At 42.8% G+C, this 16,997-nt stretch overlaps 1 protein-coding gene across 1 annotated transcript; it reads right to left on the reverse strand.

The window, feature by feature from the left end:
- Positions 1-490: 490 nt before the first annotated feature.
- On the reverse strand, positions 491-15,184 carry ETS2 (ETS proto-oncogene 2, transcription factor). The gene is made up of 10 exons (XM_071566809.1): positions 14,835-15,184; positions 11,467-11,538; positions 8,571-8,691; positions 6,583-6,702; positions 5,953-6,153; positions 5,299-5,382; positions 4,381-4,623; positions 3,969-4,232; positions 3,178-3,296; positions 491-2,150 (listed from the first exon to the last, which is right to left on the reverse strand). Exons 2-10 carry the CDS (start codon positions 11,536-11,538, stop codon positions 1,935-1,937), a joined length of 1,440 nt encoding a protein of 479 aa, XP_071422910.1. The 5' UTR covers positions 14,835-15,184; the 3' UTR covers positions 491-1,934.
- Positions 15,185-16,997: the final 1,813 nt, after the last annotated feature.

A 16,997-nucleotide genomic window follows, 5' to 3' on the forward strand; every position in this document is an offset into this window, starting at 1 on the left:
TTTGGTAGACAGAGAGATCAAGAGGCCTAAGGGAAGCATCATTTAATACCCACATTTTTCATTTTTTAAATATGTGCAAATGTTTCCATATTTCCTGCTTTTCTGGAGGGATGAAGAACATAAAGATAGTGGGAGAACAAGTTTCCTTTGCAAAAGATAGGAACAGCTTAACCTAAAGTACCTTAACACCTCTGTTTTTCTATATATTCACTCATCACTTTACACACTGATTCACACTCCAGAACTGGTATTTTTAACTTCAGAGGCACAACACAAAGGTGTTAACTTGAATTTATATCTAAACACAGAGTGGTTGAATACATTTAGCTTGGCTCAAGCCCACCAGCCTATGCACTCTTGCAGTATTTTCTCCAACAACCTTTAAGTCTGGCTGGGTTGGGTTTTTTTGGGGGTATTTTTTTTTATCCTGCAGAGGTTTAGGTGGAAGAATAGACAAGAGTTGAACCAACAATCAATCAATGAAACTTTCCAAATGGAAAAGCACACACACCATTTTCTTTTCAAGAGGTTTTAATGAAGACTCATATTTTTAAACCTCTCACACTGTACAACACATTTAAATGTACATCAAGCTGAGATAAAAAATAAAGCTTTCTTACAAAGTACATTTTTCCAGTGATTTTTTTCCTTTTTTTTTTTTTTGCAGTAAAAATAGCTGCTACATAAAACCCTCCTGATCTTTGAAAAGGAGTCACAGTTATTTCCAAAAATAGAATTCATATTTTAATCATACAGAATAAACTGCAGGAAGAAGAGACAAGTGAACTGAAAAAATAAGGCTTGTATATAAATTTTTTGTTTAAAAGTACATGCATAGAAGTTGAAAAACATATGCCATTTATAAAGGAAAAAAGGTAATTTTATCCATATTCATATTTTCATTTATAGATGAAACCACAAACAGGCCCTTTTATGTCCCAGAATACAACATTAGTTTCCTGTAAAAATGCCAAAATGCACAAAGAATTGCCAGCTTCAGGCTTGGCAAAGTCCTGAGCCAGCCCTCCCTCCCCCCCCATATTCATGCATACTGAGCACTTCTGTTGTCTCTCAGGCCAATTAAATATTTGCAAAAGGTTGTACATCCTAGACAAACATGAAGAAACCCCACATTTGATAAGTTGACATTCATCCTATTTCAAAACACACATACAATTAGTTTAATTTACACTATACAGTATCTGTTAAATAGGAGCATTAGAGTTTCCAAAGGAATCACAGAATATATACAAACTGAATATTGAAATGGTATGATTTTCCTTCCCTTCTTTTCAAGGGTGGGGTTTTCTGTTAACAGTTGCTACATCTGGTTTTGGACACAGAGTGTTTATGTACCTATGCAGCACATTTCTGGAGTAGTAATAATAATAACAATAACAATAATAAAACGTGCTTTAAAACAAAAGTACTATCCGTCTCCTTACTGCTCATTTAAAATAAATTAGATTTTCTTTTTTAAATAAACCGCATGACACAAGATGTAAGCAAGAGGATGATGGTGGTTTAAAAACATCTGAGCAACACTTCTGCTGCATCGCTGGTCTCTCACACCCAACCTTTGGTTTTAAAGCCAACCCTTTTATTACACGGCAGTGTAAGTAGCCAAAATGCTTTGCACGGCGGCACAGGCAGCGGGAATGCTGCACCCCGGAGCTTTTCCATGTCTCCAGGACAGAGCCAGGGGGCTGTGCCGAGCATTCCCATGTCTCCATGGCAGAGCCAGGGGGCTGTGCCCACCTCCACGCCGCTCCAGGCGATGAAACAAGGCCACTCCCCTTCCAGCTCTCGCACCCACGACAAGGTCCTTATTTCCCAACAGCGGCGCCCGACCGGAGCAGGCGGCAGCACAGCCTCCCACACAGAGTCCCCACACACGGGTGGTCTTCAGCCCTGCAGCCCCCAGGGCGTGGGGCTCAGTCCTCGGTGTCGGGCTGCACCCCCAGCATGGCGTGCAGCTCCTCGGCCGTGTAGCCCAGCAGGTTCTGCAGGTCGCACACGAAGCGGTACACGTAGCGCTTGCCCGACGTCTTGTGGATGATGTTCTTGTCGTAGTAGTAGCGCAGCCCCCGGCTCAGCTTCTCGTAGTTCATCTTGGGCTTGTTCTTCCTCCTCCCCCACCTCCTGGCCACCTGGAAGGAAAGCAAAACACCAAGAGGGTTTATTTGGGTTGTGTTGGCTGATAAATGAAGGTGTGAAGGTCATTTCTTGGAGCATTTAATGTGCTTTGGATGTCCCGCCCTTGGGATTGGTGACCAACCCCAGAACGGGCAATTATCAGCAGCAGCTTCAGGAGAAAGTGGCTGATAGCAAATACCACTGAAAAGTGATGCCTGTTTATAGGGGGTGGACCCGAACATGCTTAAGGAGATCAAATCTTAAGGGATTTCCCTCAGCTGGTTAAAACTTGGTTGTAATAATGCCAAGGTCATGGGTTCAATCATCTGTGTGGACCACTGACTTAAAGAGTTGGACTTGATGATCCTTGTGGGTCCCTTCCAACTCAGAATAGTCTGGGATTCTGTGAGTTTCTTAAGGGAAATCACTGAATATTCTGAGTTGGAAGGGTCTCACAAGAGTCATCAAAGTCCAACTCCTGGCCTTGCACAGGACACCCCAAAAATCATTCAATATCCTGAGTTGAAAGGGCCCTACAAGGATCATCAAAAGTCCAAGTCCTGGTCTTGTACACAACAATCCCAAAAATCATTCAATATCCTGAGTTGAAAGGGCCCTACAAGGATCATCAAAATCCAACTCCTGGCTTTGCACAGGACACCCCAAAAATCTCACCATATGCCTGAGAGTGTTGTCCAAACAGTCCTTGAATTCTGGCACTTTGTGATCTCTCAAGAAAACAGCAGTTCACCATTGATTTGTTATTATGCAGAATGGGACAGCTCTTTAGGTGGATGTTGAGTGAAATGAAGTTCCTCAGAGTTAATTATTTATCCATCCCCCCTTTTTTGAATAAAAATCCTTCAGTGGACTTTATATCCCATCTCTCAATAAAACAACTTTCCTCCTGATAACAGAATCAGAAAATGAAAGTGCATTCTATTTATTTTTAATGACTAAAGTGATAAGTTCCTGAAATATTTCATTTCAGATGGCAGAGCAGACCCTAAACCTTTCTGTTCACCACAATTAGCCACATACCTCATCTGGATCAGCAAGTTTAAATTCCCATCCATCTCCTGTCCAGCTAATGAATGACTGGCAGGACTTGTCAGTCAGTAATTCCAGCAGGAATTGCCACAGCTGTATAGGGCCACTGCCTGTTGGGAGAGAGAGGGTGGGGAAAAACCACAATTAATACCTCTGCAAGCCCTCACCACAACCAGTGTGTATGACCAGACTCATATCACAGAATAGATCTTGTAATTACTCTGATTTATCATTTTTTTTAATCAGAAAGAAACCCAAGCTTTTATTCTATAGCACAAATCTTCTCATAAACATGGTGAAACTAAAAACAAGTCAAGATTTTCATGGAAACACAGGATTTGACTCCAGTTATGTCTTTTTTCATATGGATCCCTTATCCCTTATCCCTCACTCCCACCTCCCAACCAGCTGCATTTCAAGCTCCAGGGCTTGTCCTGCAATCCTTGGCTTGGCAAATATTCTGGAGGAAAAACCAATTTCAGCAAGGACTACAGAAGCAAGGCTTTAACAGGCAAGCCAACACCTGTGGAAATTCCCAAATGTGGGAGATTTTGTCCAAGCTTCTCTTTTTTTCAAACAGATCAGCAACTGCATTTGATTTTTAAGTGTCCCGACACACCTTCCTGTTCTTTCTGTGGCTGGATAATCCTATGAGACTTTGTTTAGTGCCACTTAAAACTGAAACTCTTCATGACCAGTGCTGTCCATCTCCACGGAACACACTTACAGAGGACACTGATGTTACATAAGAAGAGGAGTGACCATTTTGCTTCCCAACTTACCAGTAAAGCCAGCCAGGATGGCTGCTGGTATAACTGGTTTCCCTTGCTCCACAGGATCACTGCGTTCTTGAATGTAGTCTTTGAAAGACATTGTAGGTTTGCTCAGGCACAAGGACTGGCTACAGTCATCCTCAAAGCTCTCATAGGATGGCACACGCTGTAAATCCACCAAGGAAGATTGGCTGTTCCAGGATTGCAGCATTGAATCTGAGCTTTCATAGCTCTCTGCACCACTGTCGCTGGATTCGTGTTCTCTCAGCTTACCTTTAAAAATAAAAATGAAAAATAAAATTGTTGGTGGTTTTTTTCCCCTTCCCCTCAATGCACCCCCCACATATAAATTATGTAAAGGAGGAAAAGACATTGGGAATATGGCCTTGGACCTGGGTTTGTCTTGCAGATAATGACTCACCAGCATTATCCATCAGCAAATTCAGGTTGCTTCTTGGGAAATCCTGGTTTACTGCACAGTAGTTCACACCAACAGCATCTGCTTGGGTTTTAGGGAACAATGAAAACTCTTGTTCTGGATTGAGGAGATTGGGCCCCGTGGAAGTCTGACAGACGTCAGTCAGGAGGTTGGGTTTGGGATAACTGAGGGGTTTAGGGTATCCAGGTATTTGCATTCCATAGGAATTCTGATCTACATTAACAGCTGAAAAAAGAAAGGAAATAATTAGATTATTTTCCCTGCACACCCTTAAACAAACTAATACACTAAATACACCAAATCAGATTCTGGAAATCTCCCTCTATAACTTGCCAGCCACAAATGTCTATTGTTTGTTCTCTAAGGAAACTACAGGGCTGCAGAAAAAAAACCAAATGGGGAAGTTTGAGTGGTTTTGAGCAAGGCCCTCACCATTAAGTGGCGTCATCAGGTTGAGCTGAAAATTGTGGCAGAATAAAATACACCATCAATCAAACAGTCTGAGGGAGCCAGCACTGCATCCCACACACTTCAAAAGCTCGATTACACTTCCACAGCCTTTAAAAAGCCTAAACATAACTCTTGCTGCTTCCCAGTAAATGGTAGTTTTCCCCTCTATTTTCTGCAGATGGGAGTGGCCATTCTGCTCCACAGATGGAGGTTTTGGCATCCCAAGAGGAAATTTCATTTTTCTCAAAGCCTTTGCTCTTCAAAAGATTTCCGATATAAATTAGATGACAATTAAACAATACAAGGAAAAAAGGCTGCAGCAATTAAACTCAACTGCTCTCCTCAAGCACAGTGACTATTCTGGTGCTTTTTGTTTTTACACTGGAATTTATGACCTCTTTCAGTTACTTCTAAGCATGTAAAATGGCAATTATTTAAAAAAAAACTTACTTAAGGAATTATTATTGACCCAGTGAGGAACAGAGGTGAGATGAGAGCTCTCCACATACTGGTCCTGTGTTTTCTCTTGGCTGTCTGGGGAGAGGAGAAAAAGAAATTTTGGGTTTTTTATTTTTAAAAATCTGACCTGTGTGCCATGAAAAGCTTCCAAATCTTTTGAGCGTTTTGGGTTCAACATTAAGAAAAATTTTACTAACATAATATTGCATTCTTTCTCTTGACAGAAACCACTCCAAAATCCCTAAGCAACTTCCAGAAGCCTTGAAAACCACCACACCAAATGAACTTTAACAGAAAACTTATAAACAACAATATTAGAAATGTGTTTGAAGGTCCAGCTCTTGGTTAGTTCTTTTTAATGAGGTATTTACAGTGATCTTATCCCAGATCTCATTATTTCAATGATTTTCCCAAATAAAATCAGAGCATAATAGGTACTCAGCCTGAACACAGAATTTCTGCAGCTATCTGCATCTGTGCTTTGCACACCAAGGGTATATTAATATTTCTGATAATATTAACCAAGTTTTACAGTTCATTTGTAATAAAACCCCTTCATAGTGAAACCAATGTCGAGATAGAGTCTCGTTTCTGTTTGTGTTAAAAGAGCCCTAAACCAAAAGCTCTTTCTGGCTCTCTAACTACCTTTTATCATCTGTTCCAGGTGTTCCCACAGAATATCACCCACATAGTCAGGTGCCAGTTCCAGGAAACGCTCCTTGCCCAGGTTGCACAAGTCTTGGCCACTCATAAGGAACTGATGGAAGTTCACATTTGCCAAGCTAAACTCATTGGTAGCCCATGAAAGCCACTGGCAAACTTGCTGCTCAGTCCAGAGCCAGGGATCTGCAAGACAGAAAGGATGCAGCATTTAGAGATAAACTCCTGACTTTTGCCAAATAATCTTCATTAGAAACCAGTGACTTAAAAAAAAAAATCTTTACTCAAGTTGGTTCTGAATGAATTCAGAAAGGATATATTTTTGTATTTAAAAACCCCACAGTCCCCTCTTTTCCTTCTGCATTCACTTGGAATCAGAGATGTCCTCAGCTTACTTGATTCTCTCTCATGCTGCCAAAGCATGAGCTCTCCATGCACCCATTTTTAATACCAGCAAGTCTGGGCTTTCCAAGCCAAGCTGTGCCAGATCCACATAGGATCCATTCTTGTATTTCCTACTGACATCATCCTTTCTCTTTTCAAAGAGCCGCTATTCAGCCTCCTCCTTAGCATTGAAAAAAAAAAAAAAGCAGCTTATAAATAGCAAACACTTACTATTTGGGATACCCAACCGACACTGCTCCTTTGTGAACCCACTGAAAGTATCTTTCAAGGCCTGACTCATCACAGCCTTACTGCACGGGGTTAACAGAGGCAATTCACAGTTGTTCGACTCTGCAAGAAAGAAAAGGGGTGGAGGGGGAAAAGAAGATACATTAAATAAAGGAGAGACAAGTTTTTGCTGTTGGAAGAATGAAAAAAAATAAAAGCATGGTAGAAAGTTAGGATTTTAAAACCAGAGCCAAACAGCATAGATCCATTTCCTAAAATCTCTGGGCTATTTGGTTGATCAGATTGCATCACTAATTAGAGCTTTGCAGCTTTCCATGACATAGATCCTCATTTACTCTTAGTAGTTACATAAAGTGCCTTTGTTGCAGGGAAACTTCACTATTATTTTTTTAAAGAAAAGAGACTGCTTATTGCTGTTTTGCTCCCTATAATTTGACCCCAGACTTCTTTATAACTCCAGACAGACTTCATTTAGTTTGAGAGCTAAAGAACTTGTAGGAGGGTTGTGCAGAGCCAGCCTACACTGTTTAACACTGTTTCAGACCTTCCCATGTATCTCTTCATCACTCAAGGACATGGTGCAATAGATTTTTCTATCATCTGAACCAAACAAGTGTGAGTGGTAACAAGCTGGTACCCAGCAGGTAAATAATGCAACTAAACACAAAGCTGGCACCATTACATGCCAGTATAAATCACTAACCTACTTAATTGATAATTAAATTGACAAGTAGAGTCATTTTCAGGACAAATTTGGCTTCCACTCAGCCTTTCATACTGGGCAATTTTCACCAGAAGATGCCTTATTTTATCATGGACTGGTTTGGGTTGGAAGGGACCTTAGAGATCACCCAGTTCCGCCCCTTGCCATGGGCAGGGGCACCTTCCACCAGCCCATGTTGCCCCAAGCCCCATCCAGCCTGGCCTTGGACACTCCCAGGAATGGGGCAGCCACAGCTTTTTAGAGGACCTGTCCCAGTGTCTCTGAAAGAACTCCTCAGCAAAGAAAGCCAACCACACTGCCTAAGGGGTCCAGAGTAGGGAAACCTTTTGCTGATGTTTTGTTTGTGATTTGAAATCAACCTCACCAACTCACAGCTGCATCCCTGAGCATTTGAGAGCCTCAGAGCTCACACACAGGCTGCATTTGAAGGAGCTCTGCTGTGTTAGAGGCACAAAACAGAGGTGGGGTATATAAAAGCAGATTTTGGCAGATTTTAAGCTCAGCAGCTCTTCTTGCTCTCTTCTTGTTCTCCCAGGCCATCTACAGGCTCCACCTGACCCAGGCTGTGCTTAACTTCTGTCTCTACCACACCCTTCCTAATATCTGCTGGGACTTGCTTTGCTGACCAGAGCAGGTGACTGATTAGAATCACATTAGAACAAAGGACCTGTGGTTTTCTGAGGTTTGAGGGTTGGGGTTTGGTTTTCCCTTCCCTAAGGGGAGATAAAAGCGGCTTCAAGCAGAATATCTACAATTTGGACAAGCTCCCTGTTTTGTCAGGCAGTTTGGCAAGGATTTGTAGGTGTTGTCCTACACACACATACAAATAAAATAAAGTAAAAAAAATTGTATACAACCCACTCTCCTTTTAAGGTATGGAATAAAATATACTGGGATTTAACACCAGAGGGTCAAAAAAGGAGTTTGCAGAATACTTGCACCTTACTTATGGTTGAGATGTTGCAAGTTTAAATGCACATAGAACTTTCCTAAGATTTTCAAACTCTTAGTTCTGCTTTAATACCTACTAAGGCTTATTCCATGAACATGCAAACTACTGAATCCCAGTTCTTATTCCCTTTCAGAACAGAGAACAGGAACTATCCACAAAGCAACTCACATGGATAAACCACTTCTTTCTAGGGAAATCCATGTTGAACTTGCAAGAGTACAGCCAGGAAATGTTAGTTAGACCTCACAAATTCCTGGTCTGCTGACTGGACTAAGGAACAAAATGAATAGTTACCATAAGAAGTAGAATCAAATCCTGTTGGCACTTCTTGAAGGGTTTGGTCTTCATTTAATGAGAAAAAATATCCAGCAAAAAGAGAATTTGAGCTGTCAAAGGTGTCAAATGCTGGTTGACGCTGCAAAGCAACAGAACAAACAAACAACAACGTAAGCATTTGGGTAGAGAACTGTGAACTTCATTGCTAGGAAGAGTCTGGGCTTGGTTTCCTAGAGCTGCAGATGAAGAACAACCACTATCTTGAAAGAGAACCACAATGAGGGCACAGCTTCTTGTACGTAAATAAAAAGCAGCGACCAGTGGGAGGTGGGTGGATGTTCTGCAGGTTACAGTAAAGCCAAATAAGGATATTTTTGGTTTTCCTGGAATTGAGGCTCTTAACAATAGAGAATACACATGTGTGTGTGTATGTGTGTGTGTATATATATATATATATATGTAAATGTATATATATACACACACACACACATTTATTTCCAAATATATTTTAAAGAAATCCTCATTTCCTTAACCCTTTAAATTGACTGCCCATTTAATGACTACTTCATGGCAGAGGCAGGATCAGTAAATTATGGGAAAACAACTACCAGTACAAGACCAACAGGAGATTTGTGCAGTCTTTTTTTAGGAAAAAACCCTCAAAAACCAAACAACAACCACAAAAAACCAAAACCAAACAAAAACAAAAAAAAGAAAAATGTAATCTGAACCACATCACTTGAAACTACACAGCCAGCTTAAAGGATTTGAGAGAAGATGTTACTCCTTTGCTGACACTTTTATATTTCTGAGTTACTGAATTTCCAGTATTTTGAAGTCTTTCAAGTGCTCAGATGCTCAGTGAAACACTTCCAGTTTTGTTCTATGGAAAGGGATAAACAAGATTGATGAAAATGTTCTGGATGAAAGTGGTTTCTATTGCTATTCTGACAACATTCAATAAATATTGTTATATTTTGAACACTTAACTCCTTTAACTTGACACATATGCCAATTGTGTGTGCTAGAAATGCTGGTACCTTATTAGATCCCTCAGCCACTTTAGTCTTTGGGGGGCAGGAGAAATGTTTACAGAGGAGGAAATAACTTCAAAAACAACTTCTGCAACTTTCCTGTTAGTCAATAGGAAACCGTATCTGTAACATCTTGAGGCACAGAAGGATAAAAGCTGCCAAGGAGATTTTTAAAAGCACCTGAGGGTAGAACATTGCTCTGGAAAGCTCCAACCTCCTCATGGCAGCTACTGCAGCTCAGGGAGCTGGAGACAAACTTGCAAATGCTTATTTGTTTTAGGCAAACACTGGTTTGCCAGTTTATGCCAAAGGAGAGGATTTAGCTGAGGACAAGGCAGAGATTTTTCAGGGCAGTATTTATGTGCAATGCAAGAGTGAGCTGAACTATGTTCCTGGAACAGCAAATTAGTATTAATATTCCTTCACATTCCCAAACTTTTCATGTCACCACAACCAGTTAAATGTTCAGAAATCTCCTGGCCAGCAGAGACAAATTGTGTAGCTCTGGTTCAGGTACCCCCCAAGCAGAGTCAAGGCCAATCCCAGCTGAATAAAACAAGTTAATAACAGCTGCCAAATCTGCTGGTAAAAGATTCTTTATACATTACTAGATAAAAGCACTGACTCATCACCAGCACCTCAAAGAAAGGGCAAGTTCTTTCAACACAATCTGGAAACTCCTGCATTTTGTGTAAATAGCTGACCCTTATCCTGAGTCACTGGAAAAAATGCTGTGGCATGTGAATGAGTAAAATCTGGATCGTGCTAGTCTCATATTTCAAAAAGAAGAAGATTAATGTTTAAGCAGGTTCTTGATTTAGTAGTAGTAAAAGAGGGAAAACACAATGTAGTATAAATTCTGCTTGTCCTATCAGTTATGCAACTATTTTCTTTGGCTTTTTAACATAAGAGTGATTACTACAGAATGAAATAAAATTAAACACGAACAGCTACAGAAGAGTAAATAAAATACATGTTTCTACTTTGATTTAATTCTGTGATAACGAATACTAAATAACTCTTCAAAAAAAACACTGTTACAGAGCACACAGTTGTTGAGGGATCTCTTGGATTTTATTGTTGCTGAGAGGAGAAAAAAGCCAAGGAGGGACACAAAACCCCAGAGCAGTCAGCATATCAGTCTCACTAATTCTTCAAAACATGGACATTCCTCAAAACTAATGACAGCCAGGAGTGTCTCCCTAACCTTTATTTGATTTACAATAATCAATGCTATGTGAAAAAAATGATACTGGGATTAAAAAGCAATTTGCATGAGGGAAGCCCTAAAAGACTGACTCTTTATAGTCTGCTGCTCATTTGACCTCAGTTTGTAAATCCCTCTCAAAACAAGGTAACAGATACAGTCTGTATAGAGATAAAATATATTTAATAAGTATCTTTGTTTCTCACAATGGAATGGATTGCCATTAATAATAGTAGCAAATAGTAAGTGAATAACCTACTTTTATTCTGTGCAATGCTTGGGAATGAACCAAACCTAACCAGTCCTATGAGAACAGCCCTCTGCCAGCCTCATCAAGCTAAACACAAAGACCATCCCTGCTGCCCATCCTTTAACCTTTATTTAGGCTCACGTTCCACCAACAACAGTGACTTTGAGCTCAGTTCTTGTCTACCTCTCATTTTCAAAATCCTTCCTTGGGGAAGAGGGTTGAGGGTGCAAGATTTACACCTTCCTATTTCAGTTCTGCTTTTCACATCTCTGTGGAACGCAGTGGGAAGATTAGAGGTTACAAGGATTCAATTAAAACCTGTGTTCCCCAATTCCTCTGCTAAAACCAGTAAGAACACAATAAATGCACTGACTGGGAGATGCCCCAGTTGGGTTTCGGAGGTGACAACTCAAGAGAACTCACCTTGAGCATTCCTCTGTACATGTTCGACACAGGAGCTACTTGATCCATGTTCCTGATCCCAAAATCACTCATCTGAAAAATGAGAGGGGGCCACATGAAAAACACTGTAATGTAGGAAGGCAGCAGATGTTAACAGATGTATCCGACTGCTCCAGTGCAGACCATGGAGCAGCTCATGGAATGAGATACAGGGAAAGCCTTCCTCCTCATTGCCAACATCCCAACCACACAGGGCACAGTTCCCAACTTGCTTTTAGGCAGCTTTTTCACTGGAGGAGCTTTCACAAAGATTCTGTTAGTCTGAAAAGCCCACAGAATTCCTTTGCCCACCGAGTATCTATTTCCTTGGACATTTTCCAGCTTTCACCCATTATCTTAAGCATTCAGCTTTGTGTTATTTTTGCTTACTATATTCCCACTCACAGGCCATGATTCACTTTGGATTTTGCCTTTCAGGAGGAAGGAGGAGGAGTGACAGTGATGCACCTTCACCTACTGCATTCACCCCTTTCACCCCTTTCTGAATAATCCCTGAAGCCAATACTCAGCATTAGGAATCTCCTGCCTTTTCCAGGCAGGGCATCTCCACACCATGTTATCTTGCACGTTTTCTAAACACAGGATTAACATATTTATAAAGCTCTAGAGGGCCTAAGTTTTAATTGAAAAGGTTTATGCAGTAAAACACCCTTTCTAAAGAACTGATAATGAGACCACTATGTTGATGCCATTGAAGTCAGAGCTTTATTATATTGCCTTTATTACCAGGAATAGGGTTATGTGAGGCGTGTGTAAGTTGTTATCCTATAAATATCACTTAAGAGTAATAAGATTCATATCCCTCTTACTGACCTATGGGAGAGATGAAACATAAGGAATAAAGCCAGTTTTATTGCCATTGTTCAGCTTTATCATGATGCTGCAATTCAGGTGGTGGTGAATGATCCCTTATCAGGCAACACTCTCAACAATTTTCCTTCCTCTTTTTCACAGCTTTGGGTTAAATTCTTTTGCTCCCCAAAAACTGCCTGAAAACCTGTACTTGTATTTAAATAGCCATATAAGACACTATCAAGGCTTCCACAAAACTGTGCCCACTTATTACAAGCCAAGTTCTCTCATTAGCCATATTAACACAAGGAAAAAAGTAAATTCAATCTTAAATTCAGAAGAAGATGGCAAATTAGGAGTTTAACATAATAAGCCCAGCTTGTTCAAAACGACAACACATTCAAAAGCTGTCCATATAAACAGGGAGGAAAATAAAAACATTCAACAGCCAAAGACAAGGAGCCCTTTCATCCTCTTAAACAGCTGATCAATTAAAAAAAAATAAAAAAAAAAATAACAAGAGTCCTTAACTTGAAAGGCCTGTTTCAACTTCAGTTATCAGATGTCTGGGGCTTAAAATGGAAATAAAATAAAACAACTGCCTTTGAAAAGAATATTCATTAATGTTACCCAAAAAGTGCAATCTGCTGATTGTTTTTTACCTCAGACAAATATTTGATCTAAATTACACATCTCATTGAGCAGCAAAGAATCTTACACAGCATGAGTCTCACTCAGCAAGCATCCTAATCTGGTCATTAAATTTGCCACAGTTTAAACAACTGTTCATCCTTGTGTTTGGCTGGGCTTTTAAAAAAGTGTACAGTGATTTCCAGCACCCTTTGTTTTGCCTTTGGATTCTGTTCTGGTGTCCAGGGATGATTGGCTGTAAGATTTGAGGATATTTGTGAAAATATTAAGTTTAGGTCTTATCCCTGGTTAGGAAATAAGATTTCTGGCACTTTTGACCTCTCTATAAACCCTGTTAGGCACTTTCCTATTGACTAAAAGGACTGGGATTCTCTCCTTCCTGGGATTTTTTTGTTTTAGAGATGTTTAGTGGGTACTAAGATAAAAGGTTTATACCAAGTGTTCATTACATGGCATTGCTCATTAACCCAAGTCCCTGTTTCTCCATGCTAGGCTGCTCCATGGCCTCCCTGGAAGGAAAGCTTTGGAAAAACCAGACATCGAGCTCAAGTCAAACAACACACGAAGATCCTCAGCGTGTTTTGCAACACTCCAGTTTTCCTCCTCCAACCAGGAATTTCTGTACCCTTTGCTCATCATACACCAGCTTTCTCTCCATCTGTAGTAGAAATTCCCAGCCTTGAGATACCAAACCCTTAAGGAGTTCGCCTGAGACAAGCAGAGCTGAAAAGGCAACGTGGATTTTGATGGCACAGAGGGTTAAAGTTGCTGTTCTGCTGGGCTTAGAAAGCTGCAGTTTAAGTTCAAAAAACACTCCCGTGTGGCTGGGCCTCACCTCCAGCTCCTCCACTAATGCTGCTGTGACTGCTGCTCGCCAGCTATAATTGGTTTAACTGGCAGGACACCTTCTTCAACACCCCCGCATAGCTGAGTGGGTGAACCAGAACAGGGTCAACAGGATCAGGCACTTATTAACTATTACTCCTGAATTCTGATCGCCTTCTTTTCAGCAACAGCCAGGTGCTTGCCCACAGCTGGATTCAGCTGGGAAGCATCCCCATGGAGAACGGAAGCGCGCTGGTGTCCTCAATGTATCTAATGTACCTCCTCTGTTAGTTTTCCTTGGGGTTTTTTATATTTTTTCTTTCTTTTTGGAGGGGGAGGGTGTGGATAACGTGTCTGGCTGTTGTTTTTCTTCCAAATGCCTTTTTTTTAAGACTAAAAAAAAAAACACCCTCCGCAGCAATAGGTTGGGACAGAGCCGCCTGCCCCGGGAGCGCCGCTCCCCGCGCAGCCCCCGAACGGGACAGGTCCGTGAGCCCGTACGACTTCTCGCACACATGACACGCTTCGCCCACATGAAAGTTCGATGGAGGAGATCACACAGCACAACATTTTTTGAGTCCCTTTAAAGTACTAACCAAATCCAGAGCGCGCTCTGCCCATTAACCCCTCCCTGCCGGCGCGCAGCCGCCTCGCCGCGGCATCGCCCCCTCCGCCACCTCGCTCTGCCCGCGGCTCCACCATCGCCCCCGGGGGGGGCCGCTCAGGGGGTCTGAGGGCTGCGGGGGCCGTGCTTGGCATCCCCGGGGGGAGGCGGAGACCCCCCCGGCAGCGGATCAGGGCGCTCCGGTCGGAGAGCTCCGCCGAGGAAGTGGTTGGGGCGCTCCGGCGTGGAAGGGATCGGGGAGCTCCGGCGTGGAAGGGGTCGGGGAGCTCCGGCGTGGAAGGGGTCGGGGAGCTCCGGCGTGGAAGGGGTCGGGGAGCTCCGGCGTGGAAGGGGTCGGGGAGCTCCGGCGTGGAAGGGGTCGCACCTACGAGCCGCCCCCCTTCCTCTCTTCCTCCTTTTCCCTTCCCTTCCCTCCTCTCCGCCGCCCCCGCCTCACCTGGCCCGCGCTATCCCGGCGCTCCTGCGCGTCCCTCCGCGGCGGAGGCACCGGCACCGCACACACGGAAAGTCCGAAACAACGAGGCGCCGCTGCCGCTCCGGGAGCCAAAATATCCTCGATGTGGCCGCGCCGGCCAACAACAACAGCGGGACTGATCCCAGCGGAGAGTCCCGGAGAAGGAGGAGGAGAAAGAAGGGCGGGAGGAAAGAGGGAAGGCGGGTGCCAGGCCGTGCGTGGGCGCTGCCGGCTGAGCCGCTGGTGCCGCCGGCCCGCGGTGCTGCGCCGATGCCGCGCTGATGCCGCGCTGATGATGCTGCGCGTCGATGCCTCCCCGATGCCGCTGCGCTCTGTGCCGCCCTCCCGCCCTCGCAGTGGCTCTTCAGCGGGCGGGGGAAGGCGGCGGACCCGCCTCCCGCAAGCCCGGCCCCTCCGCTTGTTGTCGCTGGTACCGACGCGGCCCCGCAGCTCCCGCGGCCCCGGCGCCTGCTGCCGGCTCGGTGATGCCAAGCGCGGCGAGGGGAGGAAAAGGGGAAAAGGCAGTTTTGTCTCGTGCGGAGAGGCGGATATTATTATTATTTTTATTTAACATGAGATAATTCATGCTGGACGTTTTCCATGCTTTGTTTTTAATTAGTGCTTCTCCGCGAGATGGATGAGATTAAGGAGAATTAACCCCTGAAAATCCGAATATCTGTATAAACAGCCTATTTGGGCTTTAGCAGGAATTTCTAAACAGAAAGGCTAATTAGATATTCCTATGTCTACTCTAGTGTCTAATCACATTTGGAGCAACCTGGTCTAGTGGAAGGTGTCCCTGCCCACAGCAGGGGAGGTGGAACTGAATGATCAAGAACCCCTTTCAACTCAAAACATTCTATGATTTTATGATTTTATGAATGGCTGCCCAAGAGGGTGGTGGAGTCCCCATCCCTGGAGGTGTTTATGGAAAGACTGGAGAAGGCACTCAGTGCTCTGGGCTGGTTGACAAGGTGGTGATGGGTCCAAGTTTGGACTCAATGATCTCAGAGGTCTTTTGCAACCTAAATGATTCTGTGATTTCCATAAGTAAACTATGACACTTGGTACTGTGGAGATTCAAGGATTATGTCATGTCGCACCTTCCACAATTATTTTTGGGAGTTCTTAATATAAACGAGACGCGATGTGAAAGCTTCAGCCTGTGAATCTCAGATCTTGTGAAACAGCGTTGGTGTTCCTCACACCTTGAGAAAAATTTGGTGGCCCTTGGAAAGTTGCAAGGAGCTCAATGACACAAAAATATGAAGTAACTTTCTGTTACACTTATTTTGTCAAACTGAGTTCCCTCTAAGGGGTTGGAGAGACTTGGTGGACATGCAGGAGGGGGACTGGGTGGCTTTTCTTAGGTTGGAGCCACTTAATTTTCCTGGTTCTCTCACCATCTTACCTACAACTGACTTATTATACATGATATTAAACACTTGGACTGTATTCAAACAATGAGATCTGTGTGCCTTTCCCAGCTCCCTGGCCTGGCTGTGTATTGGAGCCACAGTTTCTTCCTGCTTCCACTTCTCTGGATTCTCAGTGAACACCAGGAGCCCAAGTTGCATGTAGAGAGTTGTTCTTTAAGCTTGCTATTACCCCTTGCTTTATTTAAACCACCTCCCATCTCAACACTTGTGTCCTATGGTTGTAACTTTTCTTGTAAGAGGAGCCCACCAACTGCTCAATTCCTCACTAGATTTCAACTGATCCTTTACTTTTACCTGCAAATATTTTTGCCTTTAAAATCTATAGTTTCTTTGGCCTTGGTGCTGCAGTTCTCAGAGTTCCCTCTTATATTTTCCAACTATTTCTGGCTGCAGCAAAAGCTGGACCATACAACTTGTTATCCCTGAGTAAGATTCTTTAGTATTCCTTTCAAACTCTTCAGTAAACTTTTTCCATAGAAAAGTGGGATATATTTCATTCCTTAGGGTCAAATGTTACCGAGGAAATTGTGACAGTCTACTTTGAGAGACTTAAAGAAGTGTTTTGATTATGCCAATGACATTTCTTACTTCTGGAGAGTCCTGATCTAATAAAGCAACATCTGTTCTAATCCTTAGGGAAACCATTAAAAACTGTATGTCAGCTGCATAGCAAGTCTAATTATAACACTGACAAAAACAATTATGA

This window comes from Pithys albifrons, chromosome 1 (genome assembly GCF_047495875.1).
Source record: "Pithys albifrons albifrons isolate INPA30051 chromosome 1, PitAlb_v1, whole genome shotgun sequence".
NCBI classification, from domain to species: Eukaryota; Metazoa; Chordata; class Aves; order Passeriformes; family Thamnophilidae; genus Pithys; species Pithys albifrons.

Coding starts and splice junctions, on each gene's coding strand:
- ETS2 (XM_071566809.1), bottom strand. CDS start 11,538: ATGAGTGATTTTGGGATCAGGAACATGGATCAAGTAGCTCCTGTGTCG. Junction 6,154..6,582: donor TCGGTTGGGTATCCCAAATA/GTAAGTGTTTGC, acceptor TCTGTCTTGCAG/ATCCCTGGCTCTGGACTGAG. Junction 5,383..5,952: donor CCTGGAACAGATGATAAAAG/GTAGTTAGAGAG, acceptor TCCTCTCCCCAG/ACAGCCAAGAGAAAACACAG.